This window comes from Myotis yumanensis, unplaced genomic scaffold (genome assembly GCF_028538775.1).
Source record: "Myotis yumanensis isolate MYYU_CA2020_CCGP unplaced genomic scaffold, mMyoYum1.0.hap1 SCAF_13, whole genome shotgun sequence".
Lineage (NCBI taxonomy): Eukaryota > Metazoa > Chordata > Mammalia > Chiroptera > Vespertilionidae > Myotis > Myotis yumanensis.
In genome coordinates, this window is record NW_027223764.1 from 56335782 (window position 1) to 56355951 (window position 20170).

At 53.3% G+C, this 20170-nt stretch overlaps 1 protein-coding gene across 3 annotated transcripts in view; it reads left to right on the plus strand.

Moving 5' to 3' along the window:
- Nucleotides 1-331: 331 nt before the first annotated feature.
- Nucleotides 332-20170, plus strand: part of TMEM273 (transmembrane protein 273) — a 29104-nt gene continuing 9265 nt past the window's right edge. For all 3 annotated transcript variants that reach the window (XR_011473608.1, XM_070433178.1, XM_070433179.1), the window contains exons 1-4: nucleotides 332-439; nucleotides 16993-17046; nucleotides 17816-17956; nucleotides 19226-19256. Coding sequence is in view for 2 of the 3 variants with exons in the window: in XM_070433178.1 (XP_070289279.1) it covers nucleotides 394-439; nucleotides 16993-17046; nucleotides 17816-17956; nucleotides 19226-19256 (272 nt within the window). In the remaining variant the exon portion in view is untranslated. The remainder of the gene's footprint in view (nucleotides 440-16992; nucleotides 17047-17815; nucleotides 17957-19225; nucleotides 19257-20170) is intronic.

Genomic DNA, 20170 nt, shown 5'->3' on the forward strand with positions numbered 1-20170 from the left:
AGCAGCTTTGCCCACATCCTCGTCCTCCCTCTACCTGCCCCCCCGAGGCCTGGGTCTCTGGGCAGGAATCTGCACCCAGCTGTGTTTCCGTCTTGTGCTGTGTGTGTGTGTGTGGGGGGGGGGGGGTGGGGGGGGGGTGGGCGGGTTACAGGAGGCAAACCAGCGCCCAACATGTCCCAGTGGCCCTCACCGTGGGCCACAGCCCTCCACCCTGGGCAGAGGCCGGGTCGGGCCTTCCGGCAGCCCTGCCCACAGACAGGCTGGGGAGGAACTAAGCAGCGTGGGGCGTGGCAGTGGCTTCCTCCCCTTTCCGACCCGTGGGCTTGGCTGTGGTCCCCAGGAGCTCAGGCCACACAGCCTGCCGGCCGCTCTGCAGGGCCGGGAGCAGCCAGCATGGGCTGGGCGGCCGGTCTTCTGAGGTCCCTCCTCCTCCTCCTGGGTAAGTGGGGGGTGCGGTGAGGGGGTGTTACTCTGCTGGGGGTGGGTGGTGAGGGACTGGGTGAGCATTTGCCCACTGGGGCTCGGTCCCTGAAGCATGGCTGTGTCCCTGTGCTCACTTTGATCGACAGTGAGCATTGCTCTTGTCTGGTTCACTCCAGCTGCAGCTTACAAATGCTCCCGGGCCTGGGAGAACCGGAAAGGGTGATGTAGCAGGAAGAGCTCTGGGCTTGGGACCCAGGCACCTCTGGCTGTGACTGTGATGGCTCCATTGCCCACAGAGCAAACCTCAGGCCCGCTGAGCATCAGTTTCTGAGCCAATAGAGTGGGTGATAATGTTTATCTTTCAGGATAGTGTGCACATTAAGTTCAACTTAATCAAGTCAAATCAAAACAATTCCACAAGATGAGAAAATGCAGGCCCGTGGATGCCCCTCCACAGCTGGTGGGAGCGTCTGTCAGGGAGGGAAGTGGCCGCCTTATGCGGAGGCACCTTTGTTTCTTACCCTCTAACCCTGTGCATCAAAGAAGGACCAGGGCAGAGGCAGAGGCCAGTGAGAAGCGCAGCCAGATGTGGGGGGAGAAGCAGATGGCCAGCGACACAGGAAGAAACCGAGAGAGGCAGAGGGAAGGCACAGAGGGACGGCAGAAATGTGCTAGAGGGAGGCAGGCAGAGGAGGCCAGAGCCACGCAACTTGGCAAAACCCCCTTTGCCAGCAACTGCTCTCTCTCGAAAAGGCAGCGGGCGCCTCTTGTAGACAAGGGGCTCTTTCCCAGAGCTCGCCCTGGGCCAAGACTCAGAGGCCAGCAGGCGGCCTAACGTTACTCACACGGCGGGCCTCTGAGGCCCGCAGCAAGCCCAGCAGAAAACTGCAGACAGACAGCCACAGCATCCACCACTTTACACGTGGGGACACTCCCTGACAGTGGCAACGAGGCACGGGAGGCCCAGCGAGCAAGACCAGGGCCTGCAGGGCAGCTCGTGCCCAGTGCGCTCAGTAAAGTGGCAGAAGGTGGCAGAAGTTCTAACCCTGCTTCTGCTTTTGACCTATTTAGATCGTCTGTCCTGCGGGAAAAGGAAGTTAAGTTTAAGAAGCCCGACCCCAAACTGTGCAGATTATACAAAGAATTACCAACCAATAGTAAGCCTTTCCAGTGCTCGAGCTCACCAATAAGGAAAGAAGCAAGCACACCTGAGGTCTCCTAGTGCCTCCCTGGCCTGCGGGACTGCTGCCTCCGTTAGACGCTGCATGCGCTCACTCAGTGCCCACAGCAGCCGGGGAGCAGGTCCCGCTTTTGCCTGCATTCTACGGGGGAGGCTGTTAGGACGTGGCCACGGTGTCCCAGCTAGTGGTGCTTTCAGAACTCCGAGTAGAGAAGTGGTTAGGAGTGAGCCTCTGCCCTAACCCCCTGAGCATCCACCCTTGCTGAACTCAGCAGCTCAGAGAGGGGCAGGTTGCTCATCTCCGTGGGTGCATTTCCTCTCTGTGACTTGGGGATGCTAACAGCACCCCTCCCAGGGCTGGGCTGGGAATTCGCTCTGTCTCGCGTGCTGAGCACCCAGCCTGCAGCCAGCATCTGACACGAGCTGCACACTCACCACCGGATTCTCAGGGAACTCATTGATCCAACCTTCCCAGAGGCAATTTGGCAATAAACCAGAAATCCCAACTTCAGGGCTTATCTTAATGAAATAATAGGGCGAAGCTCCCCAAATATTTAATAGACTCTCACCCAGCATTGCTGACCACGGTGAAAAGCAGAAACAGCCATATCGGCAGGAATCTGGCTCACGCCCTATGCTCTGTGGTTTCAAACACCCAGGGTGTTTGGTGAAAGACACACCCAGGCCTGAAGCCGACAGAGGGGGAGTGACACGGCCGCAGATCAGCAGTCACGATGGTGCGATTAGATTTTGTGATTGTTTGCTCACCTAACCAAAACCTGACTGCAAATGGTGAATAGTATCCTTTATTCTTCTTAGAAAATAGGATGACCAGGCATTTTTTTTTTTTTTTAGTTTCTCTGTGTTGGAATTTTTCATAATGATCATATCCTACCTAATAATAGAGAAACATGGTAATTAACCGTAACTTCGCTACCCTTCCCATTGGCTAATCAGCGAGATATGCAAACTAACTGCCAATCAAGATGGCGGCCGGCAGCCAGGCAGCTGAAGCGAACATGAGACTTGCTTCCTCCAGTGACGGAGGAAGCCAACATTCCCCGCCTGCCTTGCCCTGCTCTAAGCTACACTCTAAGCAACAAAGTTGCAATTATAAAAGCTAAACAAGCTCCAGATACCTGCTTTCAGCCAGCTGCAGCCTCAGAGCTGGAGCCGGCTCTCAGCTCCAGTGACAGCTATAGAAGGTAAATAAATCCCAGAATAAAATAAAAAGAAAAAAAGGAGAGGCTAGGAGCTTCAGTTGCCCGCCAGCCTGAAAACGACCCTTAGCCCCTCACCCAGGCTGGCCAGGCACCCAAGGGGGACCCCCACCCTGTTCCGGGACACCATTCAGGGCAAACCAGCCAGCCCCCACCCATGCACCAGGCCTCTATCCTATATAGCAGAGGTCCTCAAACTTTTTAAACTGGGGGCCAGATCACAGTTCCTCAGACATTCCACACATGCACATTGCGGGCCCTGGATGAGTCGGCTGCTAAGCAGGACAGGCAGCGGCGGCAAAAACACCCGGTGGGCCGGATAAATGTTTTCGGCGGGCTGCATGTGGCCTGCGGTCCGTAGTTTGAGGACCCCTGCTATATAGTAAAAGGGTAATATGCAAACTGACCCTAACAGCAGAAAGACTGGGAATGACTGGTCACTCTGACACACACTGACCACCAGGGGGCAGACTCTCAATGCAGGAGCTGCCCTCTGGTGGTCAGGGCGCTCTCACATGGGTGGAGCTCTGCTCAGCCACAAGCCAGGCTGATGGCTGCCAGTACAGCAATGGTGGTGGGAGCCTCTCCTGCCTCCTCAGCAGCACTAAGGATGTCCGACTGCAGTTTAGGCCTGCTCCCTGCTGGCAAGTGGACATCCCCCGAAGGCTGCTGGGCTGCCAGAGGGATGTCTGATTGCCATCCTGGCCCAATCCTCCGGGGAGCAGGCCTAAGCCAGCAAGTGGTCACCCCCGAGGGGTCCCAGACTGCGAAAGGGCACAGGCTGGGCTGAGGGACCCCCCACCCCTGAGTGCACAAATTTTTGTGCACCGGGCCTCTAGTATATTCATAATTCCAATAAATAAATTTCTGTGAACAAAAAAAGTATAACATGGCAGCCTATTGAAAGCAGCAAGGAGAAGGGTTTTCCCTTAATGGGCTGGGGGAGGGCCCTAGGGGGTTACCCAGTACAACTTACTAATGAGTGACCTGGGAGGCCAGGTGCCCAGCCGGTCCCTCGGGGGCAAAGTGAGGGTGGGTAAGAGGCCTCAGGGACCCGAGAGAGGAGCATCTCTGCCTGTCACCCCAGTGACATCAGGCTCACAGGGGACCCCCCACAGTAATGGGAGAGTTTAGAAAAAAACGGATTTTGAATATCCTAAAAGTATTTTTTGTTATTAATCCTCACCTGCAGATATTTTTTCTATTGATTTTTAGAGAGAGTGGAAGGAAGAGAGGAGGGGGAGAGGGAGAGAGAGAGAAACATCAATGTGAGAGAGACTCATCGATTTGCCTTGACTGGGAATTGAACCTGTGTCTCTGTAACACAGGCCAGGATTAAAAATATTTTAAAAAACTGATCAATATAATAAACATTCATGGACCTGACATCATGAATTAACACATTTAAAACTTTGGTTGTTTTAAAGGTAAATGTATTTAAAAGTATCTAGATGATAAGTTGACATATTCAGCAAAGAAACCACATCAGAGATGGAGTTGAAGCCTTTTGGCTCCCTCTTCTGTCTTGCGCCCTTCCCTCCCCCCCCTGCCCACCCTCTCCGCCACACCTGGGTTTGGCTGTACTTCCTTCCTGTGCCACATTCTAGGTCAGCGGTTCTCAACCTGTGGGGCGCGACCCTTTCACAGGGGTCGCCTAACACCATACTGCATATCAGATATTTACATTACGATTCATAACAGTAGCAACATTACAGTTATGAAGTAGCAATGAAAATAATTTTATGGTTGGGTCACAACATGAGGAACTGTATTTAAAGGGCCAGAAGGTTGAGAATCTAGGTGGTAAAGACGTGACCTGGGTCCTGGGTGCACGCAGCACAGTCCACACGTGGCAGCGCCCACCGCATCTGACCACATGAACCTGACGTACTCGTGCAGCTGCCTGTGCTGTTGGTCCCGACACTGCATGTGGCTTCGTTGTCCTTTCTGGTGCAAGTGGGGCTGAGTGGTTCCTCGCTTTCCATGACTGCGCTGCTGCCGCCACCGGCCCCCCTGGTCCCGCCCCCAGGCCTGGGGTGCAGTGTGTGCCAGGAGGCGCACCTGGGAGAGGAGATGCCGAGTCACGGTGTGCACGGCTCCCGTTATTGGTTTTGCCAAATCGCTTCCCACCGGGAGGGCTGGGCTCTCTGTACCCCACAGATGCAGGCATACTTGGTGTGATCAGACTTCTCATGCTTTGCCAGTGGGGGGATTGTAAAATGTTATTGCCAAGTGTTCAGGTTATGTGTTCCTGATTACTAATGAGAAGAACCATTTTCCTATATTTACCACACAGTTAGGTTCCTTTTCTGTATATTTCATTTTAGTTTTATTTGGTTATTGGTCTTCTGTGTATTTTTTCTGGATATTAATTATTTGTCTGTGCCATGTGTTGCAAATATTTGCAAATATCTTCTCTCAGTATGTTGTTTATCTTTCATCTTTGTGGCATCCTTTGCTCTGCAGAAGTCTCTAAATGTGATATAATCAAATCTATGAGAGAGAGAGAGAGAGAGAGAGAGAGAAAGAGAACTTTCTTTCTGAGCCATTTGAAAGTTAAGTTGCACACAACATGTTTGTGTGTGTGTGTGTGTGTTTTATTTTAACTCCTAAAAGCATTCATGTGTATTTCTCTAGAGGTAATCTCTTATATAACCACAGCACAGCGATCAGCTTCAGGAAATTTAACAGCGACAAATGCTGTTACATAACCTGCCATGGCCCCGGCTGACCCACGGCGCCCTTGCAGCTTTCACTGCGCCTGAGCCAAAGCCGGCGGAGGCTGGGCACCGCGAGCAGCCACGCCCGTCGCCTTCTGTGACCTCACATCTCAGCCTTGGCTCTTTCATGACATTGGCATTTTAGACCTTCCCTCCCTTTCTTTCACAGGACATTTTTCATAGAATCTTTGGGGCCTGCACGATATCCTAATGGTTAGATTCCGGTTTCCCTTTCCCACCCGAGAACGCACACTGCCCTGTGCCCTGCAGCGTCACAGTGGAGCCACAGGACACCAGCCTGCTTTGGGCATAATGACAGAGACTTACAGCTAGGTTTTGGATTGTGCTTGTCACAATGCTAAATAAATTATGTGCAATTTAACCATCAACCGATCAATATTTTTAAAGTTTGCTAAAATATTGCTCTAAGAATAGCTATTGAAAACAACTGATACAATTTTTAGACATTTTATTAGAGGTTTGCAACTTCCTTTTTATTTTTATTTTTTAAAATATATTTTTATTGATTTCAGAGAGGAAGGGAGAGGGCTAGAGAGATAGAAACATCAATGATGGGAGAGAATCATTGATTGGCTGCCTCTTGCACACCCCACACTGGGGATCGAACCCACAACCTGGGCATGTGCCCTGAGGGGGAATAGAACCTTGACCTCCTGGTTCATAGGTCGACGCTCAGCCACTGAGCCACATGGGCTGGGCCGCACCTTCCTTTTACGAAGCTGGCGTGTAATATATTTCTATGGACTCTAATTCCAACCCAAATGCCAGCCATCTGTCTCCATTTTAATCCCGTTGGAAAGCACCCACTGAAATCTATGCATTACTATAATCACGTTAATAAAAGAAATACAATATCACTTTAATTATGTTCCAGTTGCCTAAAACATCCTTCATTAAAGGAGCCAGAGTTATTGAAGAGAACAGCCTTTTCCCTCACCTTAATTTATAATGAAAAGATGGCAGAGGCAGGGTACAGAGAATTAAATTCGTTTTTATCTTACAAGTCAAAGTCATCACTCTATTCCTTGGCTCAGAGTCCCTGAGATCTTTGTAAAAATCTTTCCTGACAGCTTTCCCCGGCTCCAGGCTCCTGCCAAGAGGATGGCTCAGATGGTGTGCGGATTCCAGTGAGAGAGAGCTCTTGATGAATTGTTTCTTTTTCCGTGTAACAAATCACCGCAGTGTAACACAGGAAACGCATACCCCAGGCCTCTCAGAGAGTCAGCCCGGGGAAAGGGAGACGCTGGGCCCCAGGAAGCGAGAGAGATTTCCTGATACGGGGAGCCTTTTCGTCATGGCTTTGCTCATTTTCTAACTGGATTGCTTGTGAGTTGTTTTGTGTTGTCTTTTTTTAAATACCGAATTTTAAGAGTTCTTAATATATTCCACATGAGTCCTTAATCAGATATATGATCTGCAAATATGTCCTCCCAGTCCCTTAGCTTGTCTTTCATTCTCTTCACAGGGTCTTTCACAGCAAAAATGTTTCATTTTAATTAAGTCTAATTTACTGATTTTTTTTATGGATCATGCTTTTGATATCATGTCTGAGAAGTTTTCACCAAGCTCCAAGTCATCGAGATTTTATCTTACATTTTCTTCTAACAGTGATATAGTTTTATACTTTTCATTTAAATCTCTTACCCACTTTAAGTTCCTTTGTGAATTTGGGTCAAGATACTATTCCCCATAAACACCCAGCTGCTCCAGCATGCTGGGCTGAAAGCCCACCTTCCTCGATTGAACTGATGTTGCTCCCTGGGCAAAAACCAGGTGGTCATACTTGTGTGGGTGATTTCTGAGTTACCCTTTCCTTTTCATTTATGTACTAGAGGCCCAGTGCATGGATTCATACACCAGTGGGGTCCCTCGGCCTGGCCTGTGCCCTCTTGATTCCGGAACCCCTCAGGGAATGTCAGACTGCCAGTTTCGGCCTGATCCCTGCAGGCCAGTGCACGTCACAGGTACCGGTTGAACAGTGAAATACTCAAATGGTCCTTAAGGCTTTTATATATATATTTAGACTAGAATCCTGGTGCACAAATTCGTGCACTGGTTGGGTTCCTCGGCCTGGCTGGCGATTAGAGCTGATTGGGACTGGCCGGCCAGGGAGAGGGACTGCAGGAGGTTGGCTGGCTGCAGGAGGTTGGCTGTGGGAGTGCACTGACCACCAGGGGGCAGCTCCTATGTTGAGCATCTGACCCCTGGTGGTCAGTGCATGTTATAACTACCGGCCGGTTATCTGGTCTGGTTGTCCGGTTGTAGCAATCATTTAGGCAATCATATATATATATATACACACACACATACTAGAGGCCTGGTGCACAAAATTTGTACACAGAGGGGGTGTTTCCTCAGCCCAGCCTGCACCCAATCCAATTGGGGATGCCTCGGGGGATGTCAGACCACAGGGATCGGGCCTAAACCGGCAGTGGGACACCCGTCTCACAATCTGGGACCGCTGGATCCTAACTACTCACCTGCCTACCTACCTGATTGTCCCTAACCTCTCTGCCTGCCTGCCTGATAGCCCCCAACTGCCCTCCCCTGCTATCCTGATCTCTCCCCCAACAGCCCTTCCCTGCCAGCATGAGCTCACCCATAACTGCTCTCCCCTGCCAACCTGATTGCCCCTAACTGCCCTCTCCTGCCAGTCTGATCTTGCCTCCAACTGCCCTCCTCTGCTGGCCAATTTGGTTCTGATTGGTCAGTTTCTATGCCAGTCAGCATCAAAAGCTCCACCTCCTACACAGCTATTGGCTCCTCACAGTTGACCCAGATTTGGTTCTGATTGGTCAATTTCTATGCCAGTCAGTGTCTCTGGGCCTATCAACGGGGCCTGATTAGAAAGGCGGGGCTAATCAGCAGCCCCTGTGGAGGCCTGGAGAGAAATGGAGGCAGGGCTGTTGGCCAGACCTGGAGAGAAAGAGAGGCAAGTTCTGATCAATGGCTGCCACAGAGGCTTCAGATCAGACCCTGCCTCTCTGTCTGCAGGCCTCTCTCTGGGCCTGATCCACAGCCCTCTAGGCAGTCAGTGCTGGGTCTGCATCGCCCCAGTCAGTGCTGGGTCGCCAGCACTGACTTCTGGTCTGATCCAACCTTCAGTATTATGGCCCTGGCTCTTTATTATATAGATGTGTCTGGTACTTTGCCAATAACACACAGTCTTGATTTCTGTAGGTATATGTATTTTAAGATGGGAGAGTAACTCCTACATTATTCTTCTTTTAAAAAAAGTTTTTAACGATCCTAGTTTCTTTACCCTTCAATAATCTTATCTATAACAACAAAAATTTTGCTTGGATTTTGATAGAATTACATTAATTCTTTATCAATTTGGGTATAGTTGACATATTTGCCATACTGAGTTTCCATGAATTTCATAAATATTTCCATTTAAGTTTTTTTTATTTCTCTTATCAGCCTTGTAGAGTTTTTCATATGAAACCAGTACATGTATTATCAGACTTGCACCCAAGCATCTCTAAGTGATTATGAATTGTGTTGTATTTACATTTTCTCTCTCTGTGTGTAATTGTTAGTACACAGAAGTGCAATCGAAGTGCGTGTTAGTCTTGTACCCTGCCTCCTGCTGAACTCACTTGTAGTTCTAAGAGTTACTTTTTAGATGTCTTGGGATTTTCTACATAGACCATGGTGTCATCTGCACCTAGGACAGTGGTGTCTCCCTTTCAAACTGGTTCTAGTATTAGACCTTTTATTTCCTTTTCTTCACTTATTGGGTTGGCAGGACCTTCCCGTACTACGCTGAAGAGGCATGGTGATGGCTGATATCTTTGCCTTATCCTTGAACTTAGTGAGAAATCATCTTGGTTCTCACTATTAAGTATGATGCCAGCTATGGTTTGTGTTTTGCTTTTTTAGAAGTTGAAGAAGTTTTCCTCTGTTTGTAGTTTTCTGAGAGTTTTTGTTATGAATGGTGTGGAATTCTGTCAAATGCCTTTTCTGCCTCACTGAATATGACTATGTGATGTTTACCTTGTTTAGCTGGTTACTAGGGTGGATTACTTTCATAGGTTCTTGATATCGAACAGGTCTTGCATCCCTGAATAGACTCCATTGGTCACATGTATAATTCTTTTATCATGTTGACTTCTATTTGAAAACATTTTGGTAAGGGTTTTGGATCTATATTCCTGAGAGACAGTGGTCTGCAGTTTTGTTTTTTGCATTGTTTTTATCTGGTTTTAAGGTCACGATAATGCTGTCGTCATAAAATGAATGATGGAGTGTTCCTTCTTCTGTTTTCTGGATGGGATTGTAGAGTGTTGGTGCTAATTTTTCTTTAAACATTTGTTAGAATTCTCCCATAAAATGCTCTAGGGCTGTAGATTTCCTTTGGGGGAGTTTGTAGATTATGAATTCAATGTCCCAAATTTCATATTGGGTGGGTTACTATAACTTGTAATTTTTTCTTTTCTTTTTTAAAATCCTCATACAATGATATGTTTTTTAATTGATTTTGTAGAGAGGAAAGGGGAGAGAGAAACATCGATGTAAGAGAGAAACATCGAGACATCGATTGGTTGCCTCCCATATGCACTGGGGCCAGGGATGGAGCCCACAACCTAGGTATATGCCCTGACTGGGAATCGAACCTGCAACCCTTTGGTGTACCAGATGACCCTCCACCCAGCCAGGGCTGTGATAGTTTGGATTTTTTGAGGAATTTTATGTAAGTCATCAGGTTTTTATGTATATAGAGTTGTTCGTGGTAGTTCCTTATTTCCATTTCTGAGGTCTGCAGGGTCTGTGGTGAAATCTCTGCTTCATTCTGACCTTGGTAATTGATGTCTTCTCTCTTTTTCCCCTGTTAATCTTGCCACATGTCTGTCACTTTGATTAATCTTTTCAAAGGACCAGTATTTTGTTTCACTGGTTTTCTGTATTATTTTTGCTTTCAATTGCATTGATTTCTGCTCTTGTTTTATTACTTCCTCCTGCTTGCTCTGGCTTTATTTTGATATTCTTCTGGTTTCTTCAAGTGGAATATTAGATTATTAATTTAAGATTTTCCTTTTTTCTAATGTAAAAAATGGCATTCAGGGCTATAAATTGCCCTCTCAGCACTGCATTAGCTGTGTCTCACAAAGTTGATACGTGTGTTTTCATTGTCCTTAGTTAATAAATCTTTTGATTTCTCTTGGGACTTCTTTGACCCATGAATTATTTAGGAGTATTGTTAGTTTCCCAGTGTTTGGAAAATTTCATGTAATCGTTCTATTATTTATTTCCAGTTCAATCAATTGTGATCAGAGAACACACTTTGTATGATTTAAGTTCTTCCAAATTTGTTCAGGTTTGACCTGTAGTATTGTCTCTCTTAATATATCTTACAGGAGTGTTTACAGGGAATGTGTTTTCTGCTAGTGTTGGGTCCTGTTGTTTGATAGGGTGGTTGAATTTTTTAATACAGTGGAACCTTGGTTCTTGAATGTAATTCATTCAGAAGGCTGTTGGAGAAGCGATTTGTTTGAAAACTGAATCATTTTTCCCCCATTAGAAATAATGTAAATTGAATTAATTCTTCCCAGACCCCTATATGACTCCCTGTTTCAACCTTTCTTATACACAGTGCATGTCTAATGTACTCTTTAATCTATAAACAAATACTTCTTTTCTTAAATGTATCGAACTACCCCCTCCTAGTCTTAGAGGGGTCACTTCCAGCACTGGTTCTAGGGGTGTCTCTCTGGAGGTCAGTATTCAGCATCTTCGCTTTTTCACATTTCATTCCTCTAAATCAGTGGTTCTCAACCTGTGGGTCGCGACCCCTTTGGCGGTCGAACGACCCTTTCACAGGGGTCGCCTAAGACCATCCTGCATATCAGATATTTACATTACGATTCATAACAGTAGCAACATTACAGTTATGAAGTAGCAACGAAAATAATTTTATGGTGGGGTCACAACATGAGGAACTTCATTTAAAGGGCCAGAAGGTTGAGAACCACTGCTCTAAATGCTGTCACCAGCTAACTGCCCCAGGAGGTGAAGGCAGGAGGGGCGCCTGGCAGAGTGCCTGCCAGGAGACCCCTGTGGTCCTGGCTCCCTGGGTGGGGCCACAGCGGAGAGGCTGAGAAGCCAGCGCTGGCCTGGCTGCCACAAGTCCACGCACTTCCACTCACTTCCCAGTCAGACCGCGCGTGCTTCCCCTTTAAAGTGGCCGTAAGCACCTGCCACACCCAGGCCCTCATTTACCCACCAGAATTGCTTGAACCGCTTCTTTTATTAAATCTGATTCCACGAAATGACCAGCTAATGGTTCCCAGGAAGATGAACTGCTCGCGCTCTCCTGCTTGTCTGAACGAACAGATGCTCGCGCAGCTGGGCATTCCTGCCCAGGACGGGACTGTGCCCGCGCGGGACCTGTGCAAGCCTCGGCCTCGTGGCCACGGAGTCGGTGCAGGGGGAGAGGTGAAGGCTGTCCCGGAGGCCTGGGACACGGGGACACAGGGCTTTCTCCTACATTAAGCAAATACTGACTTTTTTTACCAGGTGTTTCTGGGACCCAATGATGAGTGAGTCAGGGCCCAACTTGGAAGGGCAGTCTATCAGGAGAACAGTTCAGCCCAGAAGGAAACAGAGAGAGAAACAGAGGAGGCTCCTTAATCCAACCCAGGGTGTCCCGGAGGGCTCCCTGGAGGAGGAGTTCTGCCGAGAGCAGGTTGATTACGTCTCCGCCTCGCTGTGATCCTTCAGCAGCTGCTCACTGCTGCCACAGCGCCCCAAAGTGTCTGCTGTGTGCACAGGCCCCAGCTCCCTCACGTGCCCACCCCTGCTCCTGCTCCCAACCCCACCATTATCGTCCCGGCCCTGTGGTCTGCAGGCCTCACATCATCGCCTCACCCCTGTGCGGACGGTGCGCCATCCCCTGGGCCAGGGACGCTCACTCCGTGCTCCTTAGGGTCCCAGGAGCACAGCTTTCATGCCAGTCTGCTTGGCATCTGTGGCCTCCTTCAGGGCAGGAATCTGCCCTCGCTCAGCCACTGCTCTGTGGCCCTGACTGGCGCTTGTTTGTGAGAGGATGCGCATGGAGGGGTCCCCGGCACCGCATCTGGTTGGGACAGAAGGGCAGGAGGGGTGGGCCGGGCCGCCCGGATGGAGGGCCTGAGTTGAGGCTGAGAGGTGAGCCACGTGGAGGGAGGTGAGCAGCCAGGAGGCAGGGCAGCTGCAGGGGCAAGAGGGCTGTCCTGGGACATTGGGGCCCGTGGCTGAGACCCAGGACTTGGCTGGGATGCCCTGTCTGTCACAGTTTTCTGCTGACTGTGCTCAGCCCCACAGAATTCAGGGATGGACTGAGGCCCAGAAGGCTCTGGAGACCTTCAGGGAGGGCTCCCAAGGTGACCTGGGCCACAAAGAGCAAAGACCCTCTAGGCTCCACCTGAGCCACAGGACACAGTGTGCTCCTCCCCCAGCCCCCACCCCCTGGGCCCATGTGAGAGACTCCTGTGGAGCCCAGCTGGCCGGGTTCAACGCCCCCATTCGGGTGTGGGACCCTGAGAGGGTTATGTGCTTCCCCTGAAATGAGGGTGATGGTCCCTGGAGGCAGCCCTGCCCTGTCCTTCCCTCTCCCCTTCCCTTCCCCTTCCCCTTCCCCTTCCCCTTCCCCTTCCCCTTCTCTGCTTTGCTGTTCTCTTTCCTTTGCTTTCTGTCTCGAGACTGTACAGCTCAGGCAGCCGTGGCTCCCTCAGCCTTCGTGCCCTCAGAGGAAGCAAGGACAGCAGAGCCGGACCGGTGGCCTGCTCATCTGAGGTTTGGCACCTGCGGTCTCTTTAATGAGACCGGAGAAGCATTGAGGAGCAACTCCAGGTGGTTTCTGGGTTGTGCACAGGGAGCCTGTGGTGTCTGCGAGTCGAAACCGGGTCAGAGGAAGGGTCTGTGCAAACCCAGCAGCCACGGGAGCAGGAGCGCTGCGGAGCCCAGGCCTGCTTCACGGTGGCCAGCTTCCTGCTCTGGGCCTCCGGCGCCTCCAGGCAACAGCTGCCACATCTGGGCTTCGTGTGCCTCATCTGCAAATGGCAGAGAGAAGGGAACTGTCTTGGGGAGCCCTCTCTTATGTCAGGGGCTTATACCCCACCTTCAGATGAGAAAAGTGAGGCCAGGGTCAAACTGTGTGAAGCATAACTGTGCTGCCCCTCTCACTGGCACTCCAGTTCCCTTTCCGCGCTCTCCAGCCGGGTCTGGCCCCCGCAGTGGCTGCAGGAGTGTGCCCGTGCGTCCCACCCACCGGGTGGTGGGTGTTCCATTCTCAGGCGGGGTGGCAGGGTGATCCTGGACCAACAGAGAGCACAGGATTTTAGAGGAGGGGCCCTGGTGGTAAGTCTTCAGGATAAGCAAGAGCTCTCCACGGACACGAGGCATCGCACAGAAGGGCAGCCGGTGAAAGCGCAGAGCAGCAGGCGGCGCTCAACTGGGGCCGGTGAGGCTGTGCTGTGAAACCCTTGTCCTCTGTCCCATTCCTGCTTCGCCAACCCAAGTTCCAGGGGCTCCCTGGGAAGGACCTGCCACCTATGTCATGGACTCTTCGGATTCAGATTAGTTACTTAGCTCAGATGAGATCAGGATGGAGAAGGTGTTTTCTTACTGAGGTGACTGAATCATCTAGAAGAAAAGAGGTGCTTTAGGCACGGCTGGATTCAAGGGCTCAGAACTGTCTTTAGGGCTTGTTCTCGGTCTGACCCGCTTCCATCTCACAGGTCCCCTCCACCCAGGGAGCCTCTCTGAGCCCACAAGGACCAATCCTGGAAGAGGCCCCTGTTTCTTCATATTGTCCCTGAAGTCCCAGAGTTGAGTCTCACTGACCTGAATTGGATCACTTGCCCTGCCCATGACCAATCACTGCTGACAGGAAGAAGGAATATGCTAATTAATCAGGCATGGGTCACAGGTCCATCCTGGAGCCAGCCCTGGGCAATCGCATGCAGGTGATTCCCCAAAGGAAAACTCAGGTGCTGCCAGTAGCTGAGGGGCCAAGGTCAGGGGAGGTGGGTCAGCCGCACAGCAGTGTCCACTGCACACGAGCTGCTCAGACTCCCTTCCGGTTGTGGGCAAGGTTTTCAGGCAGGTGTCAGGATCACCAATGACGCTGGCCTTCTCTTCAGGGCAACCCTGTCTTCCCTGCCAGGCCATTGGGAGCACACGGCAGTGCCTCGCTCCTAGTGCGGACTCAGCTAGGAGGTGACGAATGCCTCTTCTAGACACCTGGGGTCTTTCCTCTAGCTGAGAATGTGGGAATTTGTGAAATACAAAGGTAGAAGCCATTCTGCAATATTTAAGTTCCAAGGTGAGAATGGCCAGGCCTCAGTTGACAAACACTCCGGGCCACCTTTCCCTATTTTTGTTCAGATACATATGGAACAACACCCGAGCGCCGTGCACACCGCTGCCCCACTGCCCCACGCTGCAACCACACAGCCCGATTCTTCCCAAATAGGGCGCGCAGAGTGCGGCCCCCCTGTGGGCAGGCCCAACAGGGGTGCACAGCATGGGATCCAGATGTCAGGGACGGCGCTGCGAGGGTCAGATTCCAAGGGAGATGGGCCAAGGCCTCGCTGCGCCTTCCGCTCACTCTCCGGAGCAGGGAGCAGGCCTGCTGGCTGCCTTTCTCTGCTGGCTGCCCTTCCAAGGGGCCACTGGGCCTCCCCCACTGACTCCTGCAGGAGGCTCCTTCCTGTGGGGAAGCACTTGCAGAGGGCAGGCTGTGCTCTGCAGGACTGAGGTGGGAGGGGCTGCAGAGAGGGGGCTGGAAACCAGCTGTTTTTGGAGGGGAAGGGGGGAATGGTGGTAGAGTATCAGGTCGTCTGGCAATAGCACTTCCCAATGGGCATGAGGAAGAAGCAGAGACCCTAGACTCAGCCATAGTGCCTTTGTGCACCTTAGCCAAAGGAGGCAGCCTCTGGCAGGCATAGCCTCAGGTGTCTGCCTGGCGAGAGCTCCTGGGTTCAGGGCCTGACCTGGGCACATGCAGACACTGCGTGGGTGAGGCCACCCTGGAACCTGAGCCGCCCCCTGGGGAGAGGCAGCCCCTGCTCTGCTCCAGGCAGCAGCAAGGGCAGTGCTCGCCTCGGCACCCCCTGCTCCGGGCTCAGCCGGACAGTGCAAGGAGCGCCGGCCGCCAAGGCAGACTTGGTCAGCACTGCCTACGAGCACTGTGCCTACTAGCACAGCTCCGTGCGTCTGCCGGCTGGCTCGGTCCTGCCTGCCCCCAGGGAGACCAGCCTTGGGACAGCCAGCTCCTGCTCAGCAGCGGGGACCTTCCCTGGTTTGAGAGCCTGTCTGCTGAATGCTGGCTCTCTCTTCCTGTTTGCAGGGAACCCAGAACTTCCAAGTGCAGTGGCTCTAGTTTCTTCCCGTGTCTCTCTCAGATCTGACCGTGGAAGCACTGAGAGCCCTGGCTGTGCTTGAAGGCCAGCCCCGCGAGGGCGCTCCACCCTCCTCCATCCTCCGTCCACTGCAGAGCCTGGGAAAATCAGCACTTGGACTTGCAGGGGGCCTAGGGCCCAGGAGGCAGGGGTGGGGTCGGCAGGCCAGCAGCTCAGGATGGACCTCACACAGCGGCTCCTTAGAGCTTAGGGCAGAGATGGAGTGCAGGGGGAGGGCTGCCTGGAGGATTTCCCTCCCTCAGAAGGGACAGGCCGCCTGCAGCAGCTGGCCAGCAGGGATTCCTGGGGAGGGGTGTGGCCTGTCTGAGTGCCTGCAGCTGTCAGAGCAGTGGCTGGGGCGGGTGCTCACTCAGTCCCTGACCCTGGGCCGGAGGCAGGACAGCCTGGAGAGCCTGTTTGGGCCGAGGATGTAGGGGCGCCTTGGGGCTTGGGGTGGACACAGGATGGAGCATGGGGGTGGGGCGAGGAATAGGGGTTGAACTGAGCCCAGGCCATGGGCTCCCTGCTAGAGAGGGCCAGGAGTTGAGAGGTCAGAGTTACTGGCGGGCGAGGTTAAGGAAGGGTGCTGGGTGCCAGGCCTTTCGACACTAGACATTCCTCCTCCTCTTCCTTCCCGGCTCCGGCCTGCAGGCTGAGCTGGGCGCACCCTCCGCGTGTCCCTGTGTGCATGTTTCCTTGCGTTTCTCTCTGTGTTCCTGGCTCTCTGGCTCTTTTCACCTCACTCACTCTGTCCTTTCTTCTTTCTCTGTCCCAGTTCCAGCCTGGCTGCACCAATGAACCCTCTCTCCCGGCCTGGGTGTTGCGGGGCTCTGGCAATCCATCAAGACTCCAAGACAGTCGGAGGCAGCCAGGGCCACCTCTGTGCCCCTGAGGGTGGTGGCCCAGCGGAGCGGTCCCTGCAGCAGGCCTTCCCGACGTGCGGGAGCGGGTGGCCGAGGACAGGCTCTGGCCCCCCAGCCCTGCCTGGCCTGCTCACACCAGCGGTTCTGCTTTGACAGACTCGGGGTTTTCTTTCTTTGCAGATGTTGGAGGAGCTCAAGTGTTGGCAACGGGCAAGTCCACTGGGGCCGAAACTGGTAGGTGCCTGCCCAGCTGATTCTGCCCGGGAGACCAAGGCGGGTGGGGCAGCGGTTGGCCTCTCACAGCTGTCACACAGAGGAAGGGCACTCCCCGCAGGCCTGCCTGAGTGGCTAGTACGGCTTTCTCCTGGACATTGTCCTGCCCAAGGGCCTGTCCTAAGGGAATGTGAGTCCTCGGGCCACCTTTGTCCACACTCTAACATGCAGCTCCAGCACCTACTGGCCTGCCCACAGCCTTGTCCCAACAGCAGGCTCGGCCCTGCTCTGTGCCCAGGCCCCTCCCTCCCGCACGATCAGCTCCTCTCCAACTGGGAGTTCGCTGGCAGGCACGGTGACCTCCTGCGGGAGAGTGGCCTCCCTGGTCAGCCCGGCCCCGTCACCGGGCACTAGAGGGAGCCCTGTGCTCCCCAGTGGCCAGCAGGTTCCCCGGGAGCCAGGCCTCATTCCTTTGCCTTCAGCGCTCACAGAGCAGGCAATTAAAGGAACTAATGGAAGTGTGGTGAGGAAGGCCTACAGGAGGCCAGAGAAAGGGACCGCTGGTCCCTTGGAAGAGTTCCACAGCCCAGGGGAGCCGGGCGGAGTTCCGAGAGGAGGGTCTGGGTAAAGGAGCCAGAGCCAATGTGCCCTCCAGAGAGTGGACGTTAGGTCGGCCTCAGTGGGTCACACGCATGACCCTGGGCTTCGTCCAGAATGTGGGGGTGGCCTGGAAGCCCTTGGCAGGTGGTGGCCCCTCAGAGCCATCATTCAATGTCTCCTCACCCTTCAGACATCAAATACGCCCTCATCGGGACGGCGCTGGGCGTGGCCATCTCGGCCGGCTTCCTGGCCCTGAAGATCTGCATGATCAGGAAGCACTTGTTCGATTTTGATTCCTCAGACCTGCGGAGCGCAAACGTGGGAGTCAGCGGTAAGGACACGGGGCGCTAGGCCGGCTCTGTCCCCTCAAGGACATGTTCCCGGCCGCCACCCCACAAGGCACCCAGGGCCACTGTAGAGCCCTTGGTAGAGAAAAACTAAAAGCCACGGCTGCAAATAAATATAGTGACCCCCGCCCTGTCCGTCTTTCTGTCTGTCTCCGTGCTTTGCTCCTTAGTGGCTTCCGATGTCCTAAGAATCAGGTTCCTGAAGGAAGGTGGGAAAGATGGACTCGATCCCAGGGTAGTGAGGCTGGCGGGCGGAAGGGGCTGCCAGCACCGACTGCGTGGCCAGTTGCATTTTTTCAAAAACAGGGAGTCCTCGATCCAGGAGGCACCTTCAGGGCACAGCGCACGCAGACGCTGGGCTGTCAGTTTGTGCGTGGCTTTTTAAAAAGATTTTTTATTGATTTTTTTAGAGAGAGAGGCAGAGAGAGGGAGAGAGAAATGTCCCTGTGAGAGAGAACACTGGTCACCTGCCTCCTGCACTCCGCCTACCAGGGATCAACCTGCAAACTTGGTGCACGGGACACAGCCGAGCTACACCAGCCACGCAGTTTGTGACTTTTGATGGCAAAATGCAACAGCGATGGACACCCTTTTGTCTCAAGGCGGGGCCTGCAAAAGCCACCCCCATGTGAGGGGTAATGGCATGATGATAGATGATGCAGTTTTCCATGAGGCTTTCCCGAGGGCGAGGAAGGAGATGCTTCAGCGTGTCTCCAGAAAATGCAATGGTCATCTGTGAAGATATGCAGAAGGCATGGGGGTGGGTGTCTGGGCCAGGAAGAGGGGGAGCAGCAGCTCTCGGGGCCTTCCTGGGATGCTAGCGTGTCTAATTGCACAAGGAACTCAATTTGCCATAGGAGTTTGTTTACCATTGATTTTGTATCCTTGCGAACAAGGAGGGAGGGAGAGCTACAGCCTTTTCATCACAGAGCAGGCGCGTGTCAGACCCCTGAGGGCAGAAGCTCCAGGGGCTGCAGGTGGAGAAGAGGGGAGGGCGGGCTGCTTAGGGAAGGCTCGGCCTCCCCCGCCTGGCAGTGCCAAGGGCGGGGGCGGGGGCGAGCCCTCAGCTCAAGACCACTGCCCCAGTGCCGCCCCCGCCCCCCAGGGAGCCTCTCAACCCTGCCCAGTCCAGTTGGCTCTGCCCCCATCCCCCATCCCCCACTCCCCACCCCCCACCCCCTGTTGCCTGACACTGAGCGAGCTGTACACCGACCATAGCGCCTCCTTCCTAACACCCTGCTCTCTCTGTTTAGATACCATCACGTCAAAGAAGAGAGCCCCACGGTAAGGCTGCTGCTGCGGGACCACGTCCCTCCTGCTTCTCTGTTCTGCTCCCGGCCTGGCAGCCCCAGCCCTTTTCCGAAACACTTCCCATGGCCCCTCCTCCCACTCTGCTCCTCTGGCCGTGGGCAGGTGTCATGAGAGGGTGTAGCAGCCAAGTGGGCTTGGGCTCGCCCTGGGCACTGGGCCTGTGCTGCAGACCATGTAGCCGCTCCGGCCCTGTGTCCGGGCGATGGAGTGAACGCTCAGACGGAGAGTCAGCAGAGTGATCTTCCCTCCGCCTGTGGCTGAGCCATGCTCCCTGGCCAGCCGGACGCCCACACGCCGAGAGGGACTCTCTGAGTTCAGGAAACTTAGTTTTGGAAACTCCAGGGCCCCTGGAAGTCTCCAGAGCTGGTCGCAGGCTCTGCTTCAGGGACTTCTTAGAACTGGAATTCACAAGAATGTCAGGTTTCACCACGCCCACTGCTTACCCTGGCCGTGTGTCTGCATGCGGGCCACTAGCAGGGTGGGCGGCAGGGGCTGTGATGATGTGGGACGAATGACTGACACATGTCTGAGTTTGGGAAGATCTGCTGTGGACAGTGCAGCCCAAGCAAGTAGCCCCTGGTTTCCTGTTGCTGTGTGTGACCGGGTCAGAGGGAACCCTCCATCTTGCATGTGTGTGAGTTCTGGATCATTCTGACATGCCAGAGCCGGAGGAGGCGACTCCCACACTGCAGGCCAGGTGGCTGATGGTCACCCAGCAACAAGCCCTGTGCCTGCGGTTCAGGAAGAGGGGCTGCAGGCAGCAGGAGGCAGCGGGTGGTGGAGGAAGGAAGAAGCGAAGGAGGAGAGGTGGGCGGCTGGGCCTCGCTGGCCGCCGAGCTTCCCCCCGGGACATGCCCTCCCCGTGTGCAGGAGCTGCTCCTGGCCTG